Source organism: Pristis pectinata, chromosome 20, assembly GCF_009764475.1.
Source record: "Pristis pectinata isolate sPriPec2 chromosome 20, sPriPec2.1.pri, whole genome shotgun sequence".
Classification (NCBI taxonomy): Eukaryota; Metazoa; Chordata; class Chondrichthyes; order Rhinopristiformes; family Pristidae; genus Pristis; species Pristis pectinata.
Window position 1 is genome coordinate 16806849 of NC_067424.1, and position 27953 is coordinate 16834801.

General features: G+C 42.2%; 1 protein-coding gene across 2 annotated transcripts in view; it reads right to left on the reverse strand.

Moving 5' to 3' along the window:
- Positions 1-18327: 18327 nt before the first annotated feature.
- slc6a17 (solute carrier family 6 member 17) overlaps positions 18328-27953 on the reverse strand; it is a 55752-nt gene continuing 46126 nt past the window's right edge. For both annotated transcript variants that reach the window (XM_052034591.1, XM_052034590.1), the window contains one exon: positions 18328-27036. In XM_052034591.1, coding sequence (XP_051890551.1) covers positions 26671-27036 — 366 coding nt within the window. In that variant the 3' untranslated portion in view covers positions 18328-26670. The remainder of the gene's footprint in view (positions 27037-27953) is intronic.

A 27953-nucleotide genomic window follows, 5' to 3' on the forward strand; every position in this document is an offset into this window, starting at 1 on the left:
CTTATAAAATGTTCACATTACATACTAGAAGTGTGGCAGAAATCTCATGGTTTTCAGATGCAGGATTGACAATGAATACCAATAAGGAGCGATGGGATTCTTGGTGAAGGGTTGCTAGTCAACAAAGTGTGATCCAGGCTCTAAGGAATTTTCTGACTGATGATATTCTCCAATGGTGCAAGGTAGCAAAGTAGTCTGTGTCTGGAGAGAGGTCACTATGCCCTTGTTTTCACACAGTGCAGTCAGCTCAATGATAAGAGTAACTAAGAAGCACATTCAAGGTTCATTTAATGAGTTATTGATTGCATGTAACAGAAAAATGAATAGGAACAGAAGACTGGATGGCGAAAGCCTGATGGGAAGGCAGTTACATTAAGGTGGCTGTTACATTTGTGAAACTTTCATGATTAACATCAGTAATTATCAGGTCTGAAAACCTAATCTGTTAAGAAAGTGCCAGAGGCAACAGTTATCCAATTTGAGAATGATTTTATTTGGCTTATTCTCGTGGGCTTCTCCAGAGTTTATGATACAGTCTGACTGAGTTGATGAGTGAGCTACTGATGCTGCTCCCAGCACCACAACAATGCTTAATGATGATCAGTGTTTGGGCTGTGATAGTAAATGGGCCTTAAGCCTGTTAATATACTGACCATCGTGGACACCTGATGTGAAGTGACAATAATAAACCAATTCCAATTCCAAGGCCAACTTTAAGGTGTGGAATGTTGGCCCCCAAGACTGGACTTCATTGCACCCATTTTACTTTTGTAAAACAAACACTATGAGTTGCAGTTAATACCCTGCGCACCTCTGCCCTGCTGCTGCTTGTATTGGTACCACTTCCACTGTCATGTGGTTTCAGGTCTTTGTCTAGTAAAACAGGAACAAAGTGAGGTGGCAGCAAGTGACAGACATCTCAGTTGCAATGGTCATTCTCTCCCAGCACAAGCCCTGTCCCGCAGTAACTCCATCACAACACAGACCCTGCATTTCAGTCACATTTTCCTATTGTAGATTGCCCCCTCAGTAGCTCTGCCACGGCAGAGGTGTCTCTTAGCCACGGTACCAACAGAGACACCCGTGGCCGCTTCATTTGGGAACTTGCACCAATCCTTCCCCCTCAATCACTCCATCCCAGCACCAGTTCAGTTTGTCAATAAATCCTGGCCTTAAATCACTTTCCCCTTTCCCAGTATAGACCCAATTTCTGTCATTCTGCTTCTCATAGATTGCCCCTCCCCTTCACCTCAGTAACTCTGTTCCAACACCTATCCCACCCCTTAGTTGCATTATCCCAGCATAAACTCCATTGATGACACATTGTGAGGGTCATAACTTGTCCCTCAGTCATACTGTTCCAGCAGAGATCCACCTGCTGAATGAGTGTCTCAACAAAGGCCCAATCTTTCAGTCATAGTCCCACCAGATATCCAGCAGAAATCCTGTTTCTCAGTTACACTGTCACAGGACAGGTCCTGTCTTACTATCCCAGCAGAGATCTTGCCATTTGTTCATTCTGTCACAACACATAACCTATCCTTTGTCTCACAAGTCCAGCAGAATCCTGTTCCTCAGTCACACTGGTCCAGCAGAGATCCTGCCCTGCAGAAATATTGTCTCTGCACTGATGTCGATGCAAATCCAGCAGCTAATTCACGTGACCTGCCAGCACTATATCTTCCTGCATAGATTTTTAGATTTTAAGGGAATCAAAGGCCATGAGGTTGGTGCAGGAGGGTGTCATTGAGGTAAAAGATCAGCCATGAGCTTGTTGAATGGTGGAGAAGGAATGAGGGGCTGGAGGATTTACTTCTATTGCTTACGTTCTCATGTTCATATCTGTTGGGTTTGCAGGAGAAGACACAGGCAAGTCATAGTGACTGATAAGGATTAAAAAGTAATTTCAACATTATTGTTAAAATTAATGAATACTGACTGAAGTTATAATTAATGAGCATCAAAGTTCAGAATTAACCTCTCAGCAAATATTCTGACCCCATTTCAGGCTTCTCAATATTCTCTCCTTCCCCTGAAAAATGCAAGAGTACAGGGCATGAAGGTGGCTAAACTTAAAGAGGAATAGTTCCTGAAGGCACTAACTCTCCTTGGGGTACATCTCCTGAAGGCACTAACTCTCCCTGGGGTACATCTCCTGAAGGCACTAACTCTCCCTGGGGTACAGTTCCTGATGGTGCTGACTCTCTGTGGGGTACAGTTAGAATATAGTACATAGAACACTACAGCACAGTACAGGCCATTCGGCCCACAATGTTGTGCCAACATTTTATCTTGCTGTAAGATCTATCTAACCCTTCCCTCCCACGTAGCCCCCTATTTTTCTATCATTCATGTGCCTAGATAAGAGTCTTTTAAGTGTCTCTAATGTATCTGCCCCCACAACCTCTGCAGGCAGTGCGTTCCATGCACCCACCACTATTACCTTAAAATTATTTCCCCTCCTGTTAGCTATTGTCGCACTGGGAAAAAGTCTCTGACTGTCAACTCGATCTATGCCTCTTATCTCCCTGGGGTGCCTCTTCTGAAGGTGCTGACTCTCCCTGGGGTACAGTTCCTGAAGGTGCCAACTCTCCCTGGGGTACAGTTCCTGAAGGTGCCGACTCTTCCTGGGGTACAGTTCCTGAAGGTGCTGAATCTCCCTGGGGTGCAGTTCCTAAAGGTGCCGACTCTCCCTGAGGCACAATTTCTGAAGGTGCTGACTTTCCCTAGGGATCAGTTCCTCATCTGCCTTATCACTTCAGTTCCTGAAGAGTGCTGCCAAGCTTCCTCATTCAGAGAAAAAAGGCTAACTACCTCACCCTGACTTTGATCAGCATCGTGTCACAGATCCCCAGCATTAAACTTGTGGGGACAACTTTGCCAAAAGCTAAAATGCAGCAACCATATCAAAATGTCTACATGAGCAAGATGGGCATCTTGCAATAAATGTCACTCTTTCTAATTCCTCAGAACCTCTTCACAATCTACACAGGACAAGGAAAGTGTATGATGGAGTATGTATCTGACTTGTGCGAAGGAAGAGCAACAGTCACACAGAACAAAGAAATCTACTTGTTCGTAGAACTGTCTCGATAATCAATACTAAGCTGGACTCAACCCTCCATCTCTGAATTCAGCACACAGCCCCAACTTCACTAGATTTAATACCCCATCTCTCCCTCACTGGATTTAATATCTAAGCATTCACTCAATGGATTCGAAACCAACTCTTCCATCACTGGATCCAATACCCAACCTCTCCATCACTGAATTAAATACCAAGACTTTTTCCAAAATATTCACTCTCCATAGCAATGTCACTGGGTTCAACACCCAACTCTTCCATCACTGGAATCAATAACAAATGCACCAGTGGATTGGATGTTAACCCCTCTATCAATGGACTCAATACCCAAACTTTGCACCATTGGCTTTGGCACAATTCTCCCAGAGTTAGTCATAACATCCAGGAAAACTAAATACTCTCATCTATATCATCTTCAAATCCAAAGCCAGACCTTTCCATCACTGAATTTAATTTCAAACCCCTCCACAACCAGATTCAATACCATACCCTCTCTACGAATACTTGAATACAAATCTTCCCATCACAAAATCCAACACCTAACTCCTCCATCACTGCACTCACTTCCAAGTGTTTCCTTCACTGGATTCAATAGCCATACCACTCTGTCACTGCATTGATTATTCATAACTTCTTACACTGGTATGCCATGGCTATTGTATGTACTATCCAGAGGTTGAATAGTAGCAACTCGCTCAAGTACCAGGTTCTCAAAATGCACCAACTAGCAGTTCAACAGGAGCATTGAAACACCATCATCTCCAGGGTCCTTCCTCAGTCTCACACTAATGGTACATTAGCCATTGCTTCATCCTCACTGGTGCAACATTTTGGAACTCACCACTGAACAGAAATCTGACTGCCATGCTTCAAGGTGCAGACTCCCATCATCCTCTTCAGAGCACCCAGGGATGACCAATAGATGTTGTTCTTGCCAGCCTTGCCCGTATCCTGAAAAGGAATTGAAGATAATTAATAATTATTAGCAACAGCACAGGGACAGAAATAAAGGATAATTGAACTGAACCAGAAACACTGACGAGAGGTCAGTGACCCATTAAAACAAATTTAAGATGACTTTATCTGATTCAGGCTAAGTACATTTCCTAACTGATGTAGTCCATACACAAACATTAATTTATATGTACTAAATTTGTCTTTCAGCTCTCTCAGTGCAGCTGTTTAAAACAAGTAGGTCAATGCCTGATAACAAGGGCAGGGAGGTTCTGTACAGAAGGAGCAAACGTATCCCAGTGCACGCCTATCGTCAAAGATCCAGCCTGATAGAGTGGGATGAACTAATGTCCTTGCTTCCAGCGAGTCTGGCACCATAAGTGTCTGAATGCCTTTCACACATTTGAGAATCTTGTTGGAAATACTTTGAGCAAGGTGAAAGAGATAAACTAACCAATAGTCAACATGAATACTTAGAACCCTCACAAGATCATTAAGAATTTAAGAGAGTAAATACCATCACAGTGGAATGATTGTGTAGCTCAGTGGTACATTAATGTCTCAGTAAATCTTTACTACTTTGCTCAAAATACATTTACCTCCAATAATGTCCGAGCTTCACAATCCATACAATAATTAATTGTCTTCAGAACTGGCTTGTAACTTATTAAACCATTTCTTTCACTGGATAGCAGCTTGAGAGAATTAGCTTTGAAGAGACTTGTCTGAAACCACCTGATCTTTTGACTTAAATAAATAATTATTAAAATGTTTTATTCCTTTGTCCTTCAGAATTCTCCTCTTGTTCTCCTAAGATTCTGAATATATCTTCTTCCCAGAAAAATATTCAAATTCTCATTAATTCTTCACTTCTCTCTCCTTCATAGTCCTTTCCCCCTTAATTCTCCCAGCACTAAAACAGATTTTTACTTTGTTCTAATATTGCTGTTCTGTGAAACCTGCTGTGCTCAGGTGGACTGCCATGCTTCCTACATCATGACAGCCACTGTACTTCAAGAAATCTCCATTGACTGTGAGGTGCTGTAGGACGTCTTGAGATCATGTAATGCAAGGTCATTTTTCCTTCAGGTTTAACGAAGCATGATAGCATTCTGGGTGGAATTTTATCTTTTATTTAAGGTAAAAGATAGGGTGATTTCAAATAACTTTATTTCAAAGTTCATTCTCTCAAGCTGCCATTGATGCATTGTAAAATAATGCATTGGATTAATGGTACAATGCACGTATCGAAAGATGAGTGCTGATTATACATACTGTGTATACATTGTAGAATTTAGCTTTTAATGAAGCTTTTGGAGAACTAATCGTGACTGTCAGCCAGGTTATTTTTATTTTAAGTTGAGGTAAACAGAATATCCAATGAGTAAATTGACTCTGCCAATCCGAGGAGAACGCAACCAGATAAATAGGGAGGGGATGGTGGAACCTGCTATTCAGTAGACACTGATTCACACTGCAAAGCTTTAACCATATCTCAGCTCCATTACTTTAGCCCATTTATTAGTTATTAGAGGAAAAACATGGAGAATTCAGTGATGTCTATTTCAAACTTCTCAAATTATTTACATCCCTTTGAGAATTAATATCCGGAGCATGAACTGAGATGAATAGTTGAGGCTGCAGATTGGTTGGAAGACAAGAGACACATTGAGATGGAAGCCAGAGTGTGCGAGGGAATGGTAAGGGGTAAGTAGGGAAATGGCAGAGATTGGAGGTGGTGCCAGGAGATCAGAAGTGTGAACATTAAAAGGCCTGCGGCTGCAGGAGAGAGGGATTTGTAGGGAGTGTATGATCCTGGAGAAGTGTGGGGGTGGAGAGAGTAGGGAGTAGGAGGAAATCTAGATCCAGTATACAATTTGGAAGAAACTTAGCTCCTACATCCAGTAATCGTCATCCTCATTTATCCCTAGGTTTCCTGAGATCCAGGAATCACCACCAGAAAGGAAACAAAGATGAAACCTGAGGTCCACATTATAAAACTTAACTAACAAACCTGCCTCCTGGGAGCAGCCCCAATCTCCTTCCATTAAGTTGGAAATGGAAGGCTTTTTCAGTTTGAAAATATTTTCATAGCTTTCCTAACTCAAACCAATCATTTCTGAGGTTAAATTCCCCACTAAAATGTTTATAGCATTGCACAGAAGCAGATACTTTGGCCGATTGGTGTTGGTGGTTATAATCCACTCGAATTCCTTCTTCCTGCCCTACCCTCCTATACCCTTATTTTCCTTTCCCTCCTGTATGTATCAAACCACTCAAGTGTTTCGATGCTCCATGTTTCAAGCAAGTAGCTTCCACATTCTCACCAAACCTAGTGTAAGGAAATTCATTCTAATTATTTGTGTTATTTGTTTGCGACTGCCTTATATTTAGTTCCCCTTGTTCTGGAGTCACTACAAATGGGTACAGTTCCTACACATCTACTCTTCAATAATAAAAATATCTCTGTCTCAAATCTCCAGAGAAAGAAGACTCAGCCTGCTCAATTATCCCTGACCTTTAATTCCTCACAAATTCTGGCTCTGAACTTCATGTCTCTACCTGAGACATTATATCTGGATGTTGACTGTACTGTCCACACGTCCCTGATCGCTCGTCTGCATCACGGCAAAATTGATCATGATCCAATGGCGCCATCTGCTGTATGGAATCTCACCTCCTGTAAACACAATGCCCACTGCCCTGATAACACATAGGCCTAGACACTGGTTTGTGCTGCATTTTGGACATTAAAACATTGTTACATGGCTCCCCAACTTTAATTTGTTAATTTCCAACATTTGTTAGCACTGATTTAAAAAAGACAGCATTGTCAGGTTCTCTCCCGTAACATCACTCTGTTTCAGAACAACAGATCATTGAAGTTGAATTTTTGGCTGCTTCCAGCACTTCAACACACAGCTGGAAGCTCATCAGCTGGCTCTTAAAGGCAAAACACAAAACCACTGGCATCCTTCTGGATGTCTGAAACTGCTTTTCACTACCACAGCTGTCCCAATAAGAACACTCCCGAGTTTACTGGCAGCATCTGGAAAAGGTTGAAGGATCACATCAATCACAGAGGGGATGGTCTTCTTCTCAAGGGTCCCAAAGAGACTTAGGTTGACATCAAAAGGCATATGAGAGAAAGTAAATGCAGGACCACAGGGAAATAAGGGGGAGAATGGGACTGGGATTGTTCTGTTGGAAGATGGCATGGACTCTAGGGGCTGACTGCCCTCCTTCTGTATCATAACAACTTTATTTATACAGCACGGTAACAGGCCCTTCCAGCCCAACGAGCCCACGCTGCCCAATTACACCGACTAACCCGTTCGTCTTTGGAATGTGGGAGGAAACCGGAACACCAAGAGGAAACCCACGCAGACACGGGGAGAACGTACAAACTCCTTACAGACAGCGGCCGGAATTGAACCCCGATCGCCGGCGCTGTAATAGCATTATGCTAACCGCTATGCTACTATGCCGCTATTTTCCATTGAAGAACAGGATGTCCCTTCTCATACGTGTCTGTAGTTAACCCGGCCAACACCCTCTGGGCTACAGCCAGACGCAGCTGACAGGAAGTTTCCAGGGAGCTCTCACTAAGGACGTGTGTGCTGTCTCTGAATGCCTGTGCTTTAGGGAAGTCTGCAACACAAGCAATTGCTTTTTCCTGCAGTGCCTGGCCCTCTAGGCTGAAGGAAAATCAGATGAGGTCTGATGGAGTAGACGGTGTCAATGATTTCCTGAGGTGCAGTCATCAACAAACTGGATGTGGCATATGTCAGCAGATGTGGGCTAGAATGAACCTGACACAAAGAAATTGAAAGCGAGACAAAAAACAGAGAGTTCTGGAAATACTCATCAGGTCAAGCAGCATCTGTGGAGAGAGAACAGAGCTAATGTTTCAAGTCAATGACCTTTGAACAGCACAGAGTGTTTTGCTTTCAGTTTAAAATTAGAAAGGAGAGTGATTTGATCCTCATGGATGCCCGGGAGATGTCTTTTGCAGCATCATGTTATCCATGAAGAGGAGTGTTAGGTCATGACAAATGGGAAAGGGAAGCAGTTTTGGATGCAGTATAGTTTGAGGATGCACAGAAGGGTTGGTGTTGGGAGGGAGCAATCTGTGGAGTAAGCTGTGAGTCTATAGAGTGGTCTGCAGCAGTCTAACTATGAACGCAGGTTTACAGTGGTTAGCCCTTTAAATAATGCTCAGATTAAGCCTTCAGAGTTAGTAAAAGTGGTTCTTTTGTGAGCAAATAGTGCTTGTCATTGTCTAGTCTGAAGTGATAGGAAGTCTTACTGGAGATGAATCTTGAGTACTCAGTACTGTTGAAGTCAATTGAGTGAGCATTGCTGGGAAACAAGAACATCTTACACTATGCAATGTAAGGCATGGTATTACAGTGCCAGCGACCCAGGTTCAATTTCTGCCGCTGTCTGTAAGGAGTTTGTACGTTCTCCCTGTGTCCGCGTGGGTTTTCTCCAGGTGCTCCGGTTTCCTCCCACATTCCAAAGATGTACAGGTTAGTGTTACATACCAACAACAATAGAAAAACACCGAGTCATGTACAAGGGTTAAAAGCTATTTTATTAATAATTACTTGTAATAATAAGAAAAGTAAAAACATTAGATATCAAACATAATCCCCAAAACGAAACTCAAAGTGTGTGTGTGGCAAAGTCCCAAACTCCAAGTCTAGGAATAATTCTCAAAGTTCAGTTCAGCAAGTCATCAGGTGAAACGTGAGCAAAGGCTTTTGCAAAACCACCGTTGACTGAAGACAAAATGTAGACAGAATGTAGAGAGAAATTACAAAATCCACATGTTCCACAATGGAACCCATACAACACCTCAATCACTGATGATCTCCTTTGCTTTGTTCCAACGTATCTGCCACCCAAAGGCATTCGATACGTGGCCGCCCACAGAAATACCTGCTTCCCACTACAGGTTAACGACAAAGTGGACTCCACTTGCTTGCTCCAAAAATCCATATGTGGATTGTATGTGACAGACACAGCTATTGTTCTTCATCCATTGTTATGGAGACCAGCAGTCAGTGTCTCTCTCTCTCTCTCTCTTCCTTCGACTCACTTCGACTCACTGAGCAAAACAGCAGCATGCTGTTATCTTCTTGCTGTCTTGATGACACCGCATACACACTACTACTCTACTGTCCAGGTGCCTTAAAGGGACATTCACCAAATATCAACCTGACTCGTAACATTAGGAAGTTGTGGGCATGCTATGTTGGTGCCAGAAGCATGGCGACACTTGCAGGCTGCCCCCAGAACACTCTATGCATTTCACTGTGTGTTTCAATGTACATGTGACTAATAAAGAAATCTTAATCTTAATGACTAGCATAGTGCACCCAGGAACATGCAAAATTGGCTAAGGCAATGTTCACTTGATTTTCAACTTTGCATTTCCACTTCTTCCAACTAGACATAGATGAATTTTTAGACCAGAGTTTAGCTTAACTGGTGATTTCTTTAGATTCCTGGTCAACATTGACTTTATCTTAGTTTTAATTCCAGTTTAATAGTCCATTTATCCTGTGACTTGCAGTGATTCCCAGTCAATATTGAGCTTTCCTACCAGTAGTTTTAATTCCAGGTCAATGCAGAATTTATCTGATGACAAGTCGCTTTTAAAGATAACATGCCTAGGATGAGGAGAAGAATTAGTCAAGGAACCCAGATCCTGACCCAGAAACTGTGGGGAATTTTTATGGAGACTGGAAAGACAAAGAGAGATAGTAGGATAGGGAAGATGGATGGAGGATAAAGGAGAGATGAGAAAATAGTAGTATATTGCATGAAACTGTGGACTAAGGAAAGGTACTGGTAGGTATATGAAAGGAGCAAACTTGAAGCAGCATTGAGCACATTGGATAAGAAAATTTGGCGGGTGCATTTCTAAAACAATCATCCATCTTCCACCATCACCTAAGATAGTCTCATCCTCTGAAAAACTGCATATGTCGTCTTGGTAGGCCGAGAGAAGATCCTCAATATCAGGAAGAATATATCAGAGTCCTACAGAAAGAACTTAAGGATTCAAGTCCCAGGTTGAAAGCAAAGTCACATGAATAATCATCTCAGGGTGATTAACGGTGCACTGAGTTACTCATGCAGAAGTACTTCAGAGATAGAATGTGCACAGCAAAGAAGATGGCACAGATGGAAAGATTTTCCTGGATAATGACACTCCCTGCCATCGACGACATCTTCAAAAGGTGGTGAACTCCACAAGTGGTCAGACAAGATGTTCTCATCCAAATTCCAATTGGCGCAAGTAGCAGAATATATTGCAATAAAAACTGACTCAAGAGCATCACAGGGAGTTGGTAAAGGATTTCAAATTTGGAGGAAGGGATTAAACAAAAAGGAAGTTAGAATTACAGTGGTCCAATAACAGCAGGCTGAAAGTATTAAAGTTCAGATATAATAATGGACAAACATTTTCAAAAGGATTATCCCTCACTATGTGAGCAGCATGACACACCTTGCAGATCTTGGTTCAGAGTGCAGCATGGCAGGAGCAAAGCAGTCATCAACCTCAGTAATGCTACACCATGAGCAAATCTGCAGCCTAGGGCCAGAAGCCAAACACAATGACAGAGTGCAACATATGGATAGAGAAAAGTCCAATACTTTACCACATTGCAACATGTGAGTGAAGGACAACAAGACAACCAATAGGAGGAGGAAACTTAATGAAGGAAGAGGTTAAACAGAAGTGTTACATCCATAAAGAACCGATTGACTTCTGCCTGAGATCCTCCTGATCATTAATATTAATGCCTGGCCAAATTTGCTTCAGTACCTAGGTATGAAGCAATAGTCTGTTTCACTGGACAAGACAACAGCTATAGGCTTATTTTATATTCCTTTTAGTGTTGAAGAACTGTGCATCAGTGCAAGACATGAAAATTGGTGGATGTGCAGTTAGCAAGGAAGGTTGTCAAAGGATACAACAGGATATAGATATGTTGGAAACTTGGCCAGAGAAATGGCAGGTGGAATCTGTGAGTTGACGCATTTTGGGAGGTCAAATGCTAGAGGAAAGTATACAGTAAATGGCAGGAGCATTAGGAGCATTGTTGTACAGAGGGATCTTGGGAGGTGCAAGTCCACAACTCCCTGAAAGTAGCAACACAAATGGATAGGGTGGTAAAGAAGGCGTATGGCATGCTTGCCTTCAGCATCAGAATCAGGTTTATTATCACTGACATATGTTGTGAACTTTGTTGTTTTGCGGCAGCAGTACAGTGTAAGACGTAAAATTACTATAAATAACAAAAATAAATAACTAATGTAAAAGAGGAATAATGAGGTAGTGTTCATGGGTTCATGGGCTGTTCATAAATCTGATGGCAGAGGGCAAGAAGCTGTTCCTAAATCATTGAGTTTGGGTCTTCAGGCTCCTGTACCTCCTCCCCAATGGTAGTAATGTGAAGAGGGCATGTCCCAGATGGTGAGGGTCCTTAATGATGGATGCTGTCTTCTTGAGGCACCACCTCTTGAAGATGTCCTCAATGGCAGAGAGGGCTGTGCCTGTGATGGAGCTGGCTGAGTCTACAACCCCCTGCAGCCTCTTTCAATCCTGCACATTGGAGCCTCCATACCAGGCTGCAATGCAACCAGTCAGAATTCTCTCCACCGTACATCAGTAGAAATTTGCAAGAGTCTTTGGTGACATACCAAATCTCCTCAAACTCCTAATGAAGTAGAGCTGCTGGCATGCCTTCTTCGTGATTGCATCAATGTGTTGGGCTCAAGATAGATTCTTTGAGTTGTTGATGGCCAGGAACTTGAAGCTGCTCACCCTTTCCACCGCTGACCCCTCATTGAGGACTGGTGTGTGTTCTCTCGACTTCCCCTTCCTGAAGTCCATAATCAATTTATTGGTCTTGCTGACGTTGATGTGAGGTTGTTGTTGTGACACCACTCAACCAGCCGATCTATCTCACTCCTGTACACCTCCTCATCGCTATCTGAGATTCTACAATAGTAGTGTCATCAGCGAATTTATAGATGGCGTTTGAGCTGCGCCTAGCCACACAGTCATAAGTGTAGAGAGAGTAGAACAGTGGGCTAAGTATGCATCCTTGAGGTGTGCCGGTGTTGATTGTCAGCAAGGAGGGGATGTTACTATTGACCTGCATTGACTGTGGTCTCCCAATAAGGACGTCAAGGATGCAGTTGCAGAGGGAGGTAAAGAGGCCTGCGCTCTCTCTGTGACTTCCTCCTCCCCCTCACCCATCCCGCTCCCACCCTGGGGACTTTCCACTGCCTCCACCATAGGTGCAACACCTGCTCCTACACCACCTCCATTACCTCCATCCATGGACTTAAACAGTCCTTTCAGGTGAGACATGGATTCACCTGCACCACCCTTAATATCATCTACCGCATTCAGTGCTCCAAGTGTGGCCTCCTCTACATTGGTGAGACCAAACGCAGATTAGGTGACCGTTTCGCAGAACACCTGCGCTCCGTCTGTAACCGCGATCTGCATCTCTCCATTGCCAGTCATTTCAACTCCCCCTCCCACTCCATCACAGATACGTCAGTCCTCGGCTTCCTCCACTGCAGAAGAGGTTCAGCAGGATGTTGCCTGGATATGAGTGTATTAGCTGTAAGGAGAGGTTGGACAAACTTGGATTGTTTTCTCTGTAGTGTCAGAGGTTGACGGGTGACCTGATAGAAATATATCAAATTATGAGAGGGTTAGATATGGTAGATAACCAGTGTTATTCCTATAGTGGAAGTATCACATAGTAGACAGAATAGGTTTAAGGTGAAAGAGGGAAAGTTTAAAAGAGCTTTACAAGGCAAGTTTATTATACAGAGAATGGTAGGTGTCTGGAACCGACTGCCAGGAGGTGGTAGAAGCAGAAATGATAGCAACTTTTAAGGGGCATTTAGACAGACACATGAATAGGCAGGGAATAGAGGGATATGGGTCTTGTGCAGGCAGATGGGATTAGTTTAGATTGACATTGTGGTTAGTGCAGAGATGGACTGAAGATGTTCCTGTGCTGTAGTGTTCTTCATTCTACCAGACTAAATTAACTATCAAGCAACCTATCTCCTGCTTTGTCACTAATAGTGTGCAAGTATTTATTGCCCAAAAGTTGCAGGACAAACCACTCCAGTCAATTATTCCCTGGAGGCCTACTTGCCCATCAGTAAAATAATGAAAGAACAGTGGCATTATGTGAGAGCTACTAATAATCTACACGCAATCTCTCAATTTGGATTTTGCCAGACAATGTTGGCCACAGACCACAACAAAGTTTTGCTTCAGATTTGGACAAAAGGGTTGAATGGCAGAGAATAGGGAGAGTGACTGCTCTTAACATAAGGCAGTTTTTAACTGAGGAGGTCTATCAAACCTGAAATTAGGGAATGGACACTGGGAAATCATTTAATGACAGAAGTTATACCTGAAATAAAGGAAGGTGGTGTCGTTGTTGGAGGCCGGTCATCTGAGCTCCAGCTCACTGCCGCAGGGTAGCAGGGTGGTGCAGGAGTTAACGTTGCTACCTCACAGCTCCAGGGATACAGGTTAGATACTGACCTTGGGTTCTTTCTGCATGCATGCTCTCACCCTGACTGTGGGGGTTTCTGCCAGATGCTCTGGTTTACTCTCACATTGCAAAGACACATTAGTAGGTCAATCGGTTACTGTATATTGTCTCTTGATGTAGATGAGTAGTAAGCGGAGTCAGAGGGGAGTTGCTGGGCATGTGTGTGAAAGAATAAGTTCCAGGGTTACAGGGAAATAAGGAAAGGGACAATGGGACTGATGGGATTGCTCTGCTGGGAGCAGGCGTGGACCTGATAGGCCAAATGGCCTCTTCCTGTGTCATAAGTAATGACTTCCTCAGGGCCACACTCTTGGCTCATTTATCCTTTGAAGGTTGATCAATGACCTTTCCTCCTTCTTAGGAGTTCACTCACAATTCCATAGGGTTCAGAATTGCCAATTACAAAGAACCTTTGACATGCCAGGACCGGATAACATCGAAACTTGGGCTGACAAGTGCCAAGTTATGGCCATCACTAACAAGAGAAGGACCAGCCAGATTACAAAGGTCTTCAAAAGCTTTTCCATTGCTAAGATCCCAGTCGTCAACACATTGGGGTCTTCACTGATCTGGAGCTGAACTGGACCAAAAGGTTGGAGCCACTTAATCTCAAAGGAGGTATAATTACTTCAGCATGACTTTCAACAGTATCGTGACTAAGATCCTCACCATTCATACCCCTGGGATCATTGTTGACAAGAAGCTAGAGTAATCCTTCCACATTAACATCAAGTCTACTTCAGTAAGTCAAAGGCAGAGCATTTTACAAGTGACTTACCTCCTGAATCCTCAAGTCTCTCCAACAAGTGTAAATTAAATATAAATGTAAGATATTAAATAAAATGTAACCCATCATTCACAGAAATGAAGTTCTGGGTTAAAGGATTTTAAGGTTGCAGAAGGATGGAGGGCAGGACGAGGATGCACCATATTTACGGTCACTGACAATGATATTCACCACTTTGCCTTGATTCCTTCTGGAAAATGGCTTGGAGAAATTTGACTGGAGGGCTTCAAACCAGGAGAGGCAGGTGCAGAGCTGGGAGACAAGAAGATCATTAAGGACTTTGGAAAGCTTCAGGGGCTTGAGACTAGATAATTAGTGGAAACAAAGTGATTAACTGTATTTCCTGGATGATAGGCTGAAGATACGAAAGTGAAAGGTGAAGGTTTGTGACAGGCGAGGACAAACCATTTATGCTATTGCTTGAAAATAAGAATGAATATTTAAGATTTTAAAGGGAATAAGGTTAAAAGGAAAATCAGTCTCCTGTGAAACTAAGATATAATGGAGGGACAGGGGGAAATTAAGGAGAGCAATGGAGGAGGAAGGGCAGGGGAGGCACTGCAGAAACAAGGCTGGGACAGGCAGTGGGTTGTGAAAGCTTCTCAGAGAAGGAGGGAAGGTAGCAGAGACAATCAAACATATTTGCTCAGTGACAAAGAAATGTGTGAACTACAGTTCAAAAGAAAAATACTGCAAATGTTCTAAATCTGAAATAAAAAAGACAGAAAATGTTGGTAATACTCAGCAGTTCAGGCAGCATCTGTAAAGAAAGAAATAGTTATTGTTTCATCAGTTCTGATGAAAGGTCATCAGACCTAACCATTAACTCTGTATCTCTCTCCACAGATGCTACCTGACCTGCTGAGTATTTCCAGCATTTTAGAGTGACAGAGTCATACAATATGGAAACAAGGCCGTTAGCTGACTGACTTCATGCCAACCATCAAGCACCCTCTAATCCCATTTTATTGACCCCATCAACCTCCCCCAGCTTCTATCACCTACCCACATACTAGGGTCAAATTTACAGTGGCTGAATAACCTTCCAACCCACATATCTTCTGGATATGGGAGGAAACCAGTGTACCCGGAGCATATCCATGTAATCACAGGGAGAATGCACAAACTCCATACAGAAAGGATTGAACTCAGGTTACTGGAACTGTCAGGCGACAGCTCTACTAGTTGTGCTACTGTGCCATCGCCATTGTTTTAGCTTCCAGTTATTCAGGGTGAAGGTAAAGGGCAGAGTGGTGAATAAGCAGGCTATAGGGGTAAGGAGACTGAGGTGATCGTCACCTCCAGATTTATTTTACTTTACCAGCTGGTTTCACCGTAGAGAATGAGGCTCAGTGGAGATATGATCAAGGTGACTGTGGCATTTGATAGCTAATTCAGTTGTGCCCTTTGATTTGAGTGGGTGTAAGGTGACAGAGCAAGAGAGATGGGAGTGATTGGTGATAGGCAGGAAAGATATTGAGCATATAAAACATATTGAGCATAACACTACAGCTGAGCACAATCACGGAAACCAGCCTCCCCTCCATGGACTCTGTCTATACCTCTCACTGCCTCGGTGAAGCAGCCAGCATAATCAAAGACCCCACCCACCAGGTCATTCTCTCTTCTCTCCTCTTCCATCAGACAGAAGATACAGGAGCCTGAGGGCACATACCACCAGGCTCAAGGACAGCTTCTATCCCACTATTATAAGTCTATTGAATGATTTCCTAGTACGATAAGATGGACTCTTGACCTCACAATCTACCTTGTTATGACCTTGCACTTTATTGTCTACCTGCACTGCACTTTCTCTGTAGCTGTGACACTTTACTCTGTATTCTGTATTGTTTTACTTTGTGCTACCTCAATGCACTGTGTAGTGAATTGAGCTGTATCAATGGTATGCAAGAAGTTTTTCACAATACCTCAGTACATGTGACAATAATAAACTAATTCCAATTCCAAATGAGGAGGAAATGTGGGAGCTGGCTGGGATGAAGTTGGAGATGGAGCTACAACTTGAGTTGGAGGGAAGGAATAGTGAGAGAGGATATATAGATGAGGTGAAGGGAATGAGTTAGATAAGATAGAGAGTATGGTAAAGGGATGTGGAAGGGAGATAAGATGGGCTAGAGGTAATGCGCTAATGCAGGTAGAGGGGAAAGGAGGGTGGAATACTGAAAGCAGCTGGAGGTAGAGATAGAACATCAAGGAAAAGGGGGAAGGAGAGGAGGATTATTGAGTGAGTCAGTAGAATCAGACAAAATGAATAACCCATAGAGAAGTATTCGGTGGATTCAGCTTCACTCGGCAGCAAATGTCTGCAATTTCCGACCCAACAGATCTGTAGCAATGGTTCACTATTCAGATACAGCAGTTCAAGGAGGAAGTGCACCTCACCACCTCAAAAGACAACTTGAAATGTTGGCTGGGTCAGAAGCACACATGTTCCAAGAATGAATTGAATTGTACTCTAGTTTAAAGTGTTTGCTCTGTCCCAGACCCAGGTTGTGTAATTTGGGTATCTATTGCTGCTATTGGCCGTGAAGCTTTCCATTCACTGCAGCTAAATCACATTAACCATGCTTTTAAGACATGATGTTGAGATCTATGAACAGATAAGGATCGATGTTAACATCCTTAGATATTCTAACATTCATGAGGAAGAACTGCCTGGAATTGGGAAAGCAAATTTTGCCCTTAAGTGAAAAGTGATTTATGAAAATAGAGAATTTTAATATCAAATACCACAAGATCATCAATCACTTCTAAATCTGGGCTAGAGAGAGAAAGGAGTAAAGCGAGAGAGGAGAATGTAGAGAGAGAAGTGGTGTGGGGGGGGGGGGGGGTGGAAAGTACAGCCAAAGAGAGACAGAGAGAGAGAGAAGCTGGTGAGAGAAATTGCTCAGCCTCACCTTATTCCCATGGTCCACGCTGGCAGCTTCATCACACAGCAATTGGGAATTAAAACCCCGGGGATCTCACAGCTGTAACATATAACCTACCATCAGACTGCTGGTCCCTGGACTCAGGCTCGCAGAGTGGAGCCTGGGAGGAACATGACGTAACTAATCAGACAACGTGGGAGAACTACAGCAGTTCAAGGATAAGTCTCAACCCTCACCATTTGCTCAATGGGTAACTTTTAGTTGTCAACATGTCAGCACAAAGTTGACCATCAATTAGGAATAAGGTTCCACTGTAGAGTTTGTGCATGTTTTGATATGAGTTCTCAAAAAAGCCAGAACTTTCATTAATACTTCTGTTTGAACTTGCATCTGCAATTTCGATCGTTTCTACATTTTTAAAATGGCTGTCTGGACATCCTTGTTACAGCAAGGATTCCCTCCAACTTACAGACTTGATCTAGGCTAAACTTGGGAGGATATAGATGTTCTGCTTTGTGTGGGGCAGTAAAGAATTTTGGTTCTTGGCAGGGACCTGCATGTCCATCTGCTAATGCCCTCATCCTCAGTATTTTCCTACACACACACACACACACACACACACACACACACACACACACACACACACACACACACACACACACACACACACACACACACACACACACACACACACACACACACACACAGAGTTTTATGTGTTGAAGCAGAGTAACAATTGATGGACAACAGAAGAGATTACTGACTCCAGATGAATTGGGCCTTATAAAGGCATTTTCTGTCCTGTCCTGATTCTGTAACATTTGACCCATTGGATCTTGGCCAGAAAAGTGTGTTAATAGTGCAGGAAATTTTTGTGGTCATTTTGTGCATTGAATATTTTTGTATGTTCAGAGGTCCACTGCATTTTACACTGAAGTCAACACCACCTTTTCAACTAAGAAATGTATTTTAAAGGCATTTTGAATGTGATCGGTTCAGTCCTTTTTTTAATAATCACATCTCCCGATTTACATAATTAGTGACATGGCCCTAAACATATTCATTCATTCATCCTTAATGGCAACTGGAATACTGTAGACAGTAAGATTCCACCCCTAATTGACAGACACACTCACAAATCACAGAGACAGAGCACTATAATCGACAGTCTCAAAGTGGAGAGAAAAATGATTAACATATTTAAAAACTATACAGATATGCACGTTAAGTTCCTTTACCTCCAAGGATGCAGATCAAGAATGTGTGAAGTGGGAAAAGGCTGGATAGCTAATTGCCAACTTTCATCAATGCAATGACTTCCTGTCCTGTGAATTTCTGATTTTATGAATCTAGGCCCTGGCCCAATCTATTGTCCAGCCTAAAGTGCCAGCCTTGGCTTAATGTGCACCTGTTCCAGAGTCTTCCCAAACAGACCCACCAGGAGGTTTGAACACCCATCCATAAGACATCAAGTTTTGCACAGAAAATGAAATAAAAGAGTAAACCAAAAGAATGACAAACTATCAATAAACAGACAAGAAAATTCTTCAAACAATACAAAAACAAGAAAATTGTACGTTCTCATGTGGTAATATATATTAAATATACAGTGAATATATACAGCACTACTAACCAACAATAGCATGAAAATATTCAGCAAAACTTCTGTAATTTTCTTAATTTAACATAATGTACACAGACATATACAGGTTCAATGTACAATATAAATATCCTTAGACTAGTACTACATTCTCTAAGTCACACAAATACCAAATTGGCCAATATTCTACCTACAGAGGCCAGAGGTGCAGCAATTGCAGGGCTTTAGCAATAATCGCGCACCAGGGCAAAGGATTCTTCTCTAGAAAGGGATTTAAAGACAGAGAAAATTAATCCCGTGGTTGCTGGCAGCTCCTGGAATTTTATGTTTTTTTGTATCGGCCTTTTGATTTGAGCTTACTCATAGTGGTCCTGAGTGGTTATTGGGCAGTAAATAGATTGCTGTAGTAGTAAATAGATAAATATGCTTAAAACAATTCACAATTCATTGTCGGAGACACAAGAGATTCTGCAGATGCTGGAATCTGGAGCAACACACCATAGATGCTGCCTGACCTGCTGAGTTCCTTCAGCATGTTGTGTTTTGCTCACAATTCATTGTGCTTTTTTTCAATCACTTCTCCCACATGAGTTTTTCTGTGTATGTTAAATGTGTGTTGAACTCCATTTATGAAATGTACATATGGTATTATATCATGCATTTAGCACATATATCAGAGGACAAATTTCCTTTGGTGTCTTAAGTTCTATTTGACTTTATTTCATGTCCGCCTTTTATCCATAAATATGAAAAGTCGTACACTTGCAAAGTCTTCTGTTAATCTTCATATAATAAAATTTTACAACCTGATTTACAGTGAAGGTGCTGCAGAGCCATCCCTGGCAGAAAGGTGTCATTATTGCACGACTGGTTTACATAGACACAGCCCATTCTCAATATGGAGACAAGAACAAACAATGAAAGTAAGAGGGCACCAGGTGATGGCTCACAGCTCATTGTGCAAGTTATGTGGACAGATTGTTGCTAGACCTTGATGGCAGTGCCCTTCCTTCACTTCAAGCATTGAAAGTGACCAACCTTCTGCATCCCTGTGCCATATCTGTAGCCTCAGCAGTGAATCCCCTGAGAAGTAAAATCACGCTGGAGAGATGGCAGAACCAACTACTCACATTTTTGCAATGCCCTGCCTGATCAGCCCTTATAAGTAGAGGAATATCAGTGGTGATCAGTGACTATAAATTCCAGATCACCATTGTAAGTCACTGGCTACCATGACCATATTAGTAACTGGTTCCTGTGTCAGTTTGGCTCACTGGTCACTATGTTGGTGATAATCATTACCATGAAAGTATAAATTCTGTTAGTGTTAAGCACTGGTCACTATGTGAGTTAATTACTGGTAACTATATTAATGTTAATGTGGTCTCCTAGTCGGTGAAAATCACAGGCCACTGATATAATGTTAATAACTGGCTGCCATATCAGAGTAAATCAGGTTATTGTGTCAGTGGTTAGCTGCTCAGACTTTTACCAGTCAAATGTAAACCCACAGGCACTGGAAATTGCCTGGACTCAGCAAATGCTGGAATTAAACAGCGGGTCCAATAAGATGAGGAAGTCCTGGAATGAATATCTTTCTTGGTGACAACTGTTCCTCTTTTGAATACCTGCCAGTTTATATTACCAGCACTTCTTGTCTGTAATCTTGTGAAACTCTCTGGTCATTTATTGTCCAATTCAGAGCTTCTTTCAGAGGCTTGGCACCTATGCTGATTTGCACTGTGGTAGGAATGGTCAACTCCTATCCCACAGAAGAACATTGGGAAACACTCATTCTCTACTGCGTATCGTTTGCATTGGCTGTTCGTTTGGGTGAGAGGTCAGGTAAGTATTAACCAGGTTTGTTCTGCAACTCACACTCATGAGGAAAACAGAAGTTCAAGTTCTGGAAGTATTCAGGGGGTTAATGCAGTACAATGAGGTTCCTATAATACTACAGAGCATAGGGGTATCACTGCATTCACCCAGATAGGCTCTGGACTCGAGTTCTGTCAAATGAAGACTGATTATCATTGGGTTAAAGTCAGGTTTGGCTTCTTCCATTTTACCTCTACTTCCTCCTCTCTTGTAAGTGGCAAACTTGACTGAGAGTTGCTAGACATGTCACTTATCACTGGTCAGCAGCCACTGATTGGCAGCTTTCTGTTCCCAGTGTGAGAGACAGAGAGGAATAACAGTACAATCCACAGTCATTCTGGGAGGTTTTTCACCCAGAGAGTGGTTGGTGCATGGAATGCACCGCCTGGGGTGGTGGTGGAGGCAGATACATTAGACAGGTTCAAGAGTTTGTTGGATAGGCATATGGAGGAATGTGAGATAGAGGGATATGCGGGAGGAAAGGCTTAGATAGTGTGAGGGTGGTTTGATGGACGGCACAACATGGTGGGCCGAAGGGCCTGTTTTGTGCTGTATGGTTCTATGGTTCTATGGTTGTTGTGTAAGACCAGGAAATTCAGGAATCCTGGGAATCCATTCCTAGGGGACTCAAAGAATGAATTCATTATCTTTACCAGACGTTGTCTGTAACCAGCTAGTTAATCATGGAATTGGGAGCTTGATCATAACCACTAACTTGCGGTTCACTAACTTGCGGTGTACTCTTCCTTGCCTGCAGTACCAGGTACCAACTGTTGATGTCCCTGGCACCACATAAACAGGGATTTAAGTACAGGAGCTACTTTGTGGTTGCAAGCTTAGGAAAATTCGTATCGCAAAGGACATGCTGCAAATAATTTTCCATTTCCATGTCCATCTAACAATTTCTTAATTTGAATGGATGCTAATATGACACTTAAAGTGAGAAGATGCCAGTTGAAAGCAAATGTAATTGTAACTTTCAAAAACAAACTGATTAAGTAGTCAAAGAAATGAAATCTGCATGTCTGTGGAGAAAGAGCAGGGGCACAGGGATAGTTCATTCAAACAGCCAGCACAAGTGCAGTGGAGCAAATGGCATGCTGTCCCACATGATTTCATATTCCAATTAATTGCTGCACCTCTAGGAATAATAAAGTGCAATGGACAATTATATCTGATCCATCTGATTGTACAACTTGAAACAAAATCAACACTGGAAAGCTGAAATCTATATACCTCTGAAACATCAGGATATCACAACATTATATCTAGAGAAATGGCAAAGTTATGTTCCCACTGTGCTTACCATCATGTGCTATACATTAACTGGGCTCCACAGAAAGTCTAGAATAATTCTCTCCCCAAATACACGTACTTACACTACTTTACCTAAAGTACCAATAACACATACGGGACTGTTTACTACTGGTGTCTAATCCAAGTACAAGTCAATCTCTGAACACTATACAAAGTGCAACGATTAATCTTCAGGAGCAGCTATGTGCTGCCTATTTAGCTGTCGATTTTGCAAGCTTTAATACTGTAATTTGCAAACCAACACTGATTGGCCAGTGATATTGAGACTAGCTGCCCTCAACAACGAAGATGGTTGCTAAATAGCATTGAGATTTGAGAAACTTTGAGGGGGATGTTTGTTGGCTCTGAATATCAATGGCCTTTGAGTGACTAACCCTGGAGATTAGCTTCTGCTGGACCTGCTGTGATATGTCTGGATTCAACAGGAAGCAGTGAAGCTTAATTAGACTTTTTAACAATAAAATTCCAATAATCTGATATCCAATTGTTTGGAAACTCTGATAGCTCGGCAGCTGGCTCTTTCATTAATACACTAACCCTTGTTATCCATGGACCTGCTATCCGCAGATGTGCGTACTTGTGATGTTGGGCTTGTGTGACTGAGAATGTAGGCTGGGTGTACAGCCAGAGCTGGGTTACAAGCTGAAACTTACAAGCTGAAATTCTCTGGGTTCTGCTTCCACACTCCCTTTAAATTTTCCAGAGTTCAGTTCCCTTCCCCTCTAAACTCAATGGATTCACTGGAAAACTTACAATACCACTGTGTAACATGTAAAAAAAGTGAAATAAAAGGTGTTGGAATAATACAAGTAACATCCAATAGTCCAGCATCATCATCGTCCCAAGGTTGCCGGATTGTTGGAGTGAGAGATCTCTGCTTAAATATAAATCAGCCTGGGGTTGGATATTGTGCTTATCCTCATGGTTGGAGAGGAATGCAAAAACCTAATTAAAATTTGCTCATAAATTCTCAGCTGGAAGAATTTCATCTTCCCACCTATTCTCTTCATCCACTGAGGCACTAATCTTGGTTTGGAATGTTCCTCAAGAACTCTTAGTCTAGCCATGGAATAACAACATGTTATTTGACTGTGGAAGGCATCACAGGAGTCATTGGATAGCAATATGGAGTGTTTCTGCTGATGATTGTTTTTACTACCAGTGGTATAGTGCCAGTTCTGGCTATGCTAACATGGCATAAACGAGCCTAAGTTGTTTCTATTGGATTGCAAGGAGAACATTGCAGCATTAAGGCATTGGGGAAAATTTCATTTTGTATTATAAAAAGCAAATGAAACTACAGAAGGAGAGAAGGATGTGAGGGGGTAAGGGAAGTGAGTAGAGAGGAGTACATAGAGGGAGAATATTGAAGGTAGGATGGAGGGTGAGTGGGGAAGGGAATGCATGGAGCATGTAGAGCAAGAGGTGGGGAGGGTGAATGAAGGGAAGAATAGTGGTGGATAGGTCAGTGGAGGGTAGGGTGAAGAGACGGAGAGATGGAGGGTAGTGAGTGGGAGGGAGTGAATGGTGGGTGATTGAGCAGAGGGGTGGCTGAGAAGAGAGAGGAGAGGGCAAGTTGAGAGGGCAAGTTGAGAGGGCAAGTTGAGAGGGCAAGTTGAGAGGGCAAGTTGAGAGGGCAAGTGGAAATTGGCTGATACAGTTATGAATTCCAGAAGCCCTTTCTGTGTGGGGGGGGGTGAGTGAAAACATGGGAACAGAACGAAAAGTGTGGAGGCTGAGAGCAAGTTTGAATTATGCTTTTGGGGAAAGCAGCCAGAGCTGGAAGTTTATTTATTCATTGCCTCCACTATCACTGGCATGGCCACATTCATTGCCCATTACAAGTGATCTTATTTCAAAATATAGTTGCTATGAGAGCACAGCTTGGTTCAGACCCAGGTAAGGCAGGAAATTTCTTTAAGGAAAACAGTGAATCTGTTGGAATTTTATGACAATCCAACAGCTTCATGATCACTTATCCTGATTCCAGCTTTTTACTTCCTGATTTTTTTTTAATGAAACAGTATTTAATTCTGGAACAACAATCATAGGATCTGAAATTACACCTCTTAACAATCAGTGAAGCAACAGAACCACGACACAGCCAGGCCCATTTCTACTGAGAGTTGTGATTCTGTGATAAGACCATCTTGTATTACTTTATGAGATTATTTGCCCAGATTTGAGGACGTTTATGGCCTTGATTGTTAGGGCTTTGTCTCAGTAATGAGGAACTAGAGAGTAAAAGATTGTATTCAGAATACAGTAATATTTATGGAAAATGTAACATGTATTTGATGTATTTGCTTTCAGAGACCTGCTCTTCTTATAGTTGATGATTCCATGTACCAATATGCTCCTGTCATTTGTGCTTGGTTGAGAGTCTGCCTGCAGATCTATGGTTGATGAGACCTGATACGTGGAAGTTAATCTACCTAATGGAGGAATCTTTCCCTTAAATGCTGTATCACTTGTGCATGGATGTATCAGTCCACATAATGTGCTAGCCCTGGATTAGTACAAACACTGGATCAGGATAATCAGTGGGTCCATTAATATAGCCTTACTATAAGTACATGGAAGCAAATCCAAACTCAGAATGCACCTAACATCTCTGCTCAGACAGCAAGTACATGCAGCATCTGTACTCACCAGCTGCCGGTGCTTGTGACACCCTACAGACGTGTGGCCAGTACTTATCACATCTGTACTGAGGTCTAACTCATGACAATACATAAAACATCTGTATTGACAAGTGACAAGTGAGTGCCACATTTATACTGACAACACAGCTGGTACTTGCAACATTCAAGTACTGATGCACAGCAAATGATATTATTTGTACTTGCATTATCTATATTGATACCTAGCTAGTACTTTCACATCTATACTCGCATGTCAAGAGCATGAAACAGTTGTACAGACATGACAAAAGCATGCAACATCACTACTGATACACAACATATACAATATCTGTACTGAAATACTGCTAGTGCTTGCAATACCTTCACTGATACGTACATAGCCAGTATATGCAACATCTGTACAGACTTTGCAGCTAGTGCATGCAGCATCTGTAGTGACACACTGCTCATGCAACATTTGTGTGTCATAAGGCTAGTAAACACAACATCCAGACACTGAGATGGTACTCGCAACCTTGGTACAGAGACAGAGCTAACACAGGCAAAATCTCCATTGATGTAGGTAGTATATGTAACATCTGTTCTGAGACAAACTACATACATGCAAGATCAATAGTAATATGGCTAGCACATGCAACATTTGTACTGACACATGACTATTCCATGCATTGCACTAATGCATTCCAATCTCTTGCAACCCTTTTACTGACAGAGCAAGTACATACAACATTTCTGCTGATGCATAGCAAGTACATGCAACAACTACATATAGATATGGCTAGTCAGTGCAAATTCTGCACTGACATGTCTAGTGCATGCACCGTTCATATTGATACATGGCTAGCAGATATAATGTTTGTACCGACACACAGCAGGTACATACAACATCTATACAGAGTTAAGACATGCAACATACGTACATACTACTTAGCTAGTACTGGCAGCATCCATATTGTTAACTGGCTTTTACATGCAACATCCATATTGACACAAGTCTGATAAGTACAGCATCTGTACTGATGTGGCTTCTACATCCAATATCCAATAACACAGTATGTACATGGAACATTTGTACTGACATTGATACTACATAAGACACCTGTGTGGACATCCAGCAAGTACATACATTTGTACTGACATCTGAGTTATATATGCAGCATCTGCATTTAATACAGTAGGAGTCTTCCTACATCTATATTTATGAGCAGGCATAGGTCTAATATATAAAGTAGTTGTACTAAATCAGGGCTGAGAAACATAGTGCTTGCGCTAAAAATCTATTTGACATTTGTGCTAATTGTGCTGACAGAGAATGTGCAGTTTTTGTACAGCCAGCAATAATATGAAGGTATATTTTATCTGCTTATGCAGGTGGAGGATATACCGCAATTTTGCTGAATCAGGGTCAGCATATATATCAGTTGATACATTTCAGTGTATAGATAAGAGGTTACTCTGTATAATGCCTGTATTATTATAAGGCTGGAATATATGGAAATCTGTGCTTTTATAGGCAGAATTTTTGTGATACTTGTGTTGATAGAGAAATATATATATATGTATATTCTGTGCTGTCTTGGGAGGTATATGTGTTGCCTGTGCTGATATAGAGCCAGGTTGATTAAAATGCATTCTCAATGTTACATGTAATGCTTACACTGAAACAGGTCCAGCATCAGATCCAGTGCCTACACTGCTGAAGGTCCAATACTGGATGAGCCTATCATTGACCATTCTGCTTACACTATCTGTATTGTTATATACCAGTGAATATCATTGTCAAATCGATCTAGTTGTGAATTGTTTGCCCTAGTAACAACTGATGATTAATCGTTGCACCACTTACTGTTTCACTTTATATTACAAATGCATTTTGAGCTGAGTATCCACCCTCAATCCACCTTAGAGTTCAGATTCAGGAGTGCCTGCTGATAGGTAGCCAACCCCGTATCGTCCATTGGCAGCAGTCATTTCCATTGGCGAGATGCTATCAGGTCCATTATAGGAGCGATGGGTGGGCATTGGGGAAGGCGTCTCACTGGGGACCTTGCTCAGGATGAACCTTGTCTCATCGTGGTCATCCAAGTTGGATATATCTTTCATCATTCGACCTCTTTTGTATGAAACAGATAAAGTATTGGACCCATCGGATACAAGGTGAAAGTGGCGGGCAATGAAGACAATAGGAATGGGAAGAATTCCCACTACAATCAGTGTAATGGTTACTCCCAAGGCCCAGCCTGGGAATATCAGGAACTTCTCCACAGCCTAAATATAGAAAAGTTAAAGCTAATTATGTTGACCATTGTATTTAGCAGATCAATAGACAATTGGGTTATTTCAATGCTCATGCTCATGCCCATGGACCCTAACAGCTTGCAAATCCACCAACAGTATGCTAAACAAGTGACTTCACTCACACAGACTGACAAATAGAATTCTTCCTTTAAAATTACAGTGAAATGGTGACTCCCACGTTTGAACAACCCCTGGACTCATAGGCACGCACAATCATTGAACATATACTCGCTCACCAGCAACACTCAATGACCCTTTACAATCACCAATATCCCCACTCACAGACCCGTTACACTCACTGATTCCCCCACTCATCCTCACTGACCCCCCCCGCCGTACTAATAGACTCTCTACATTCAATAACCCTTACATTTACTCAATATCTTCACTCAGTGACTCCTTATACTCTCTGACCTCCACACACACACACACACACACACACACACACACAGACTTCCTGCAGAGACCACCAACACTCACTATTCCAATACTCACAGATCCACCATACTCACTGGCCCCTCCCTACATTCATTGACCCCTACACTCATTCTCCACTATTCTTACTGATACTTTATACTCACATACTCACCCACAAAGCCCCACTCACAGGTGCCCAATCCTTACTGACACCTCCCCATATTCACAGATCCCCTTCACTTACTGATGTACTACACTCACTGTTTGCCTACACACACAGACCCTCTACACTCACTAAGCCCCACAATTACAGACCTTTTCACCTCCATTAACACAAACCCTCTCACATTCAGACCCCCTATGCTCACTCACTGACCCTCTAATGTGTCCTGACTCCCTAGAAATCAAGAGCATAATCCTTGCCCTAGCTTCCCTTTCATTCAGATAGAAATAACAAATCACATCTACGT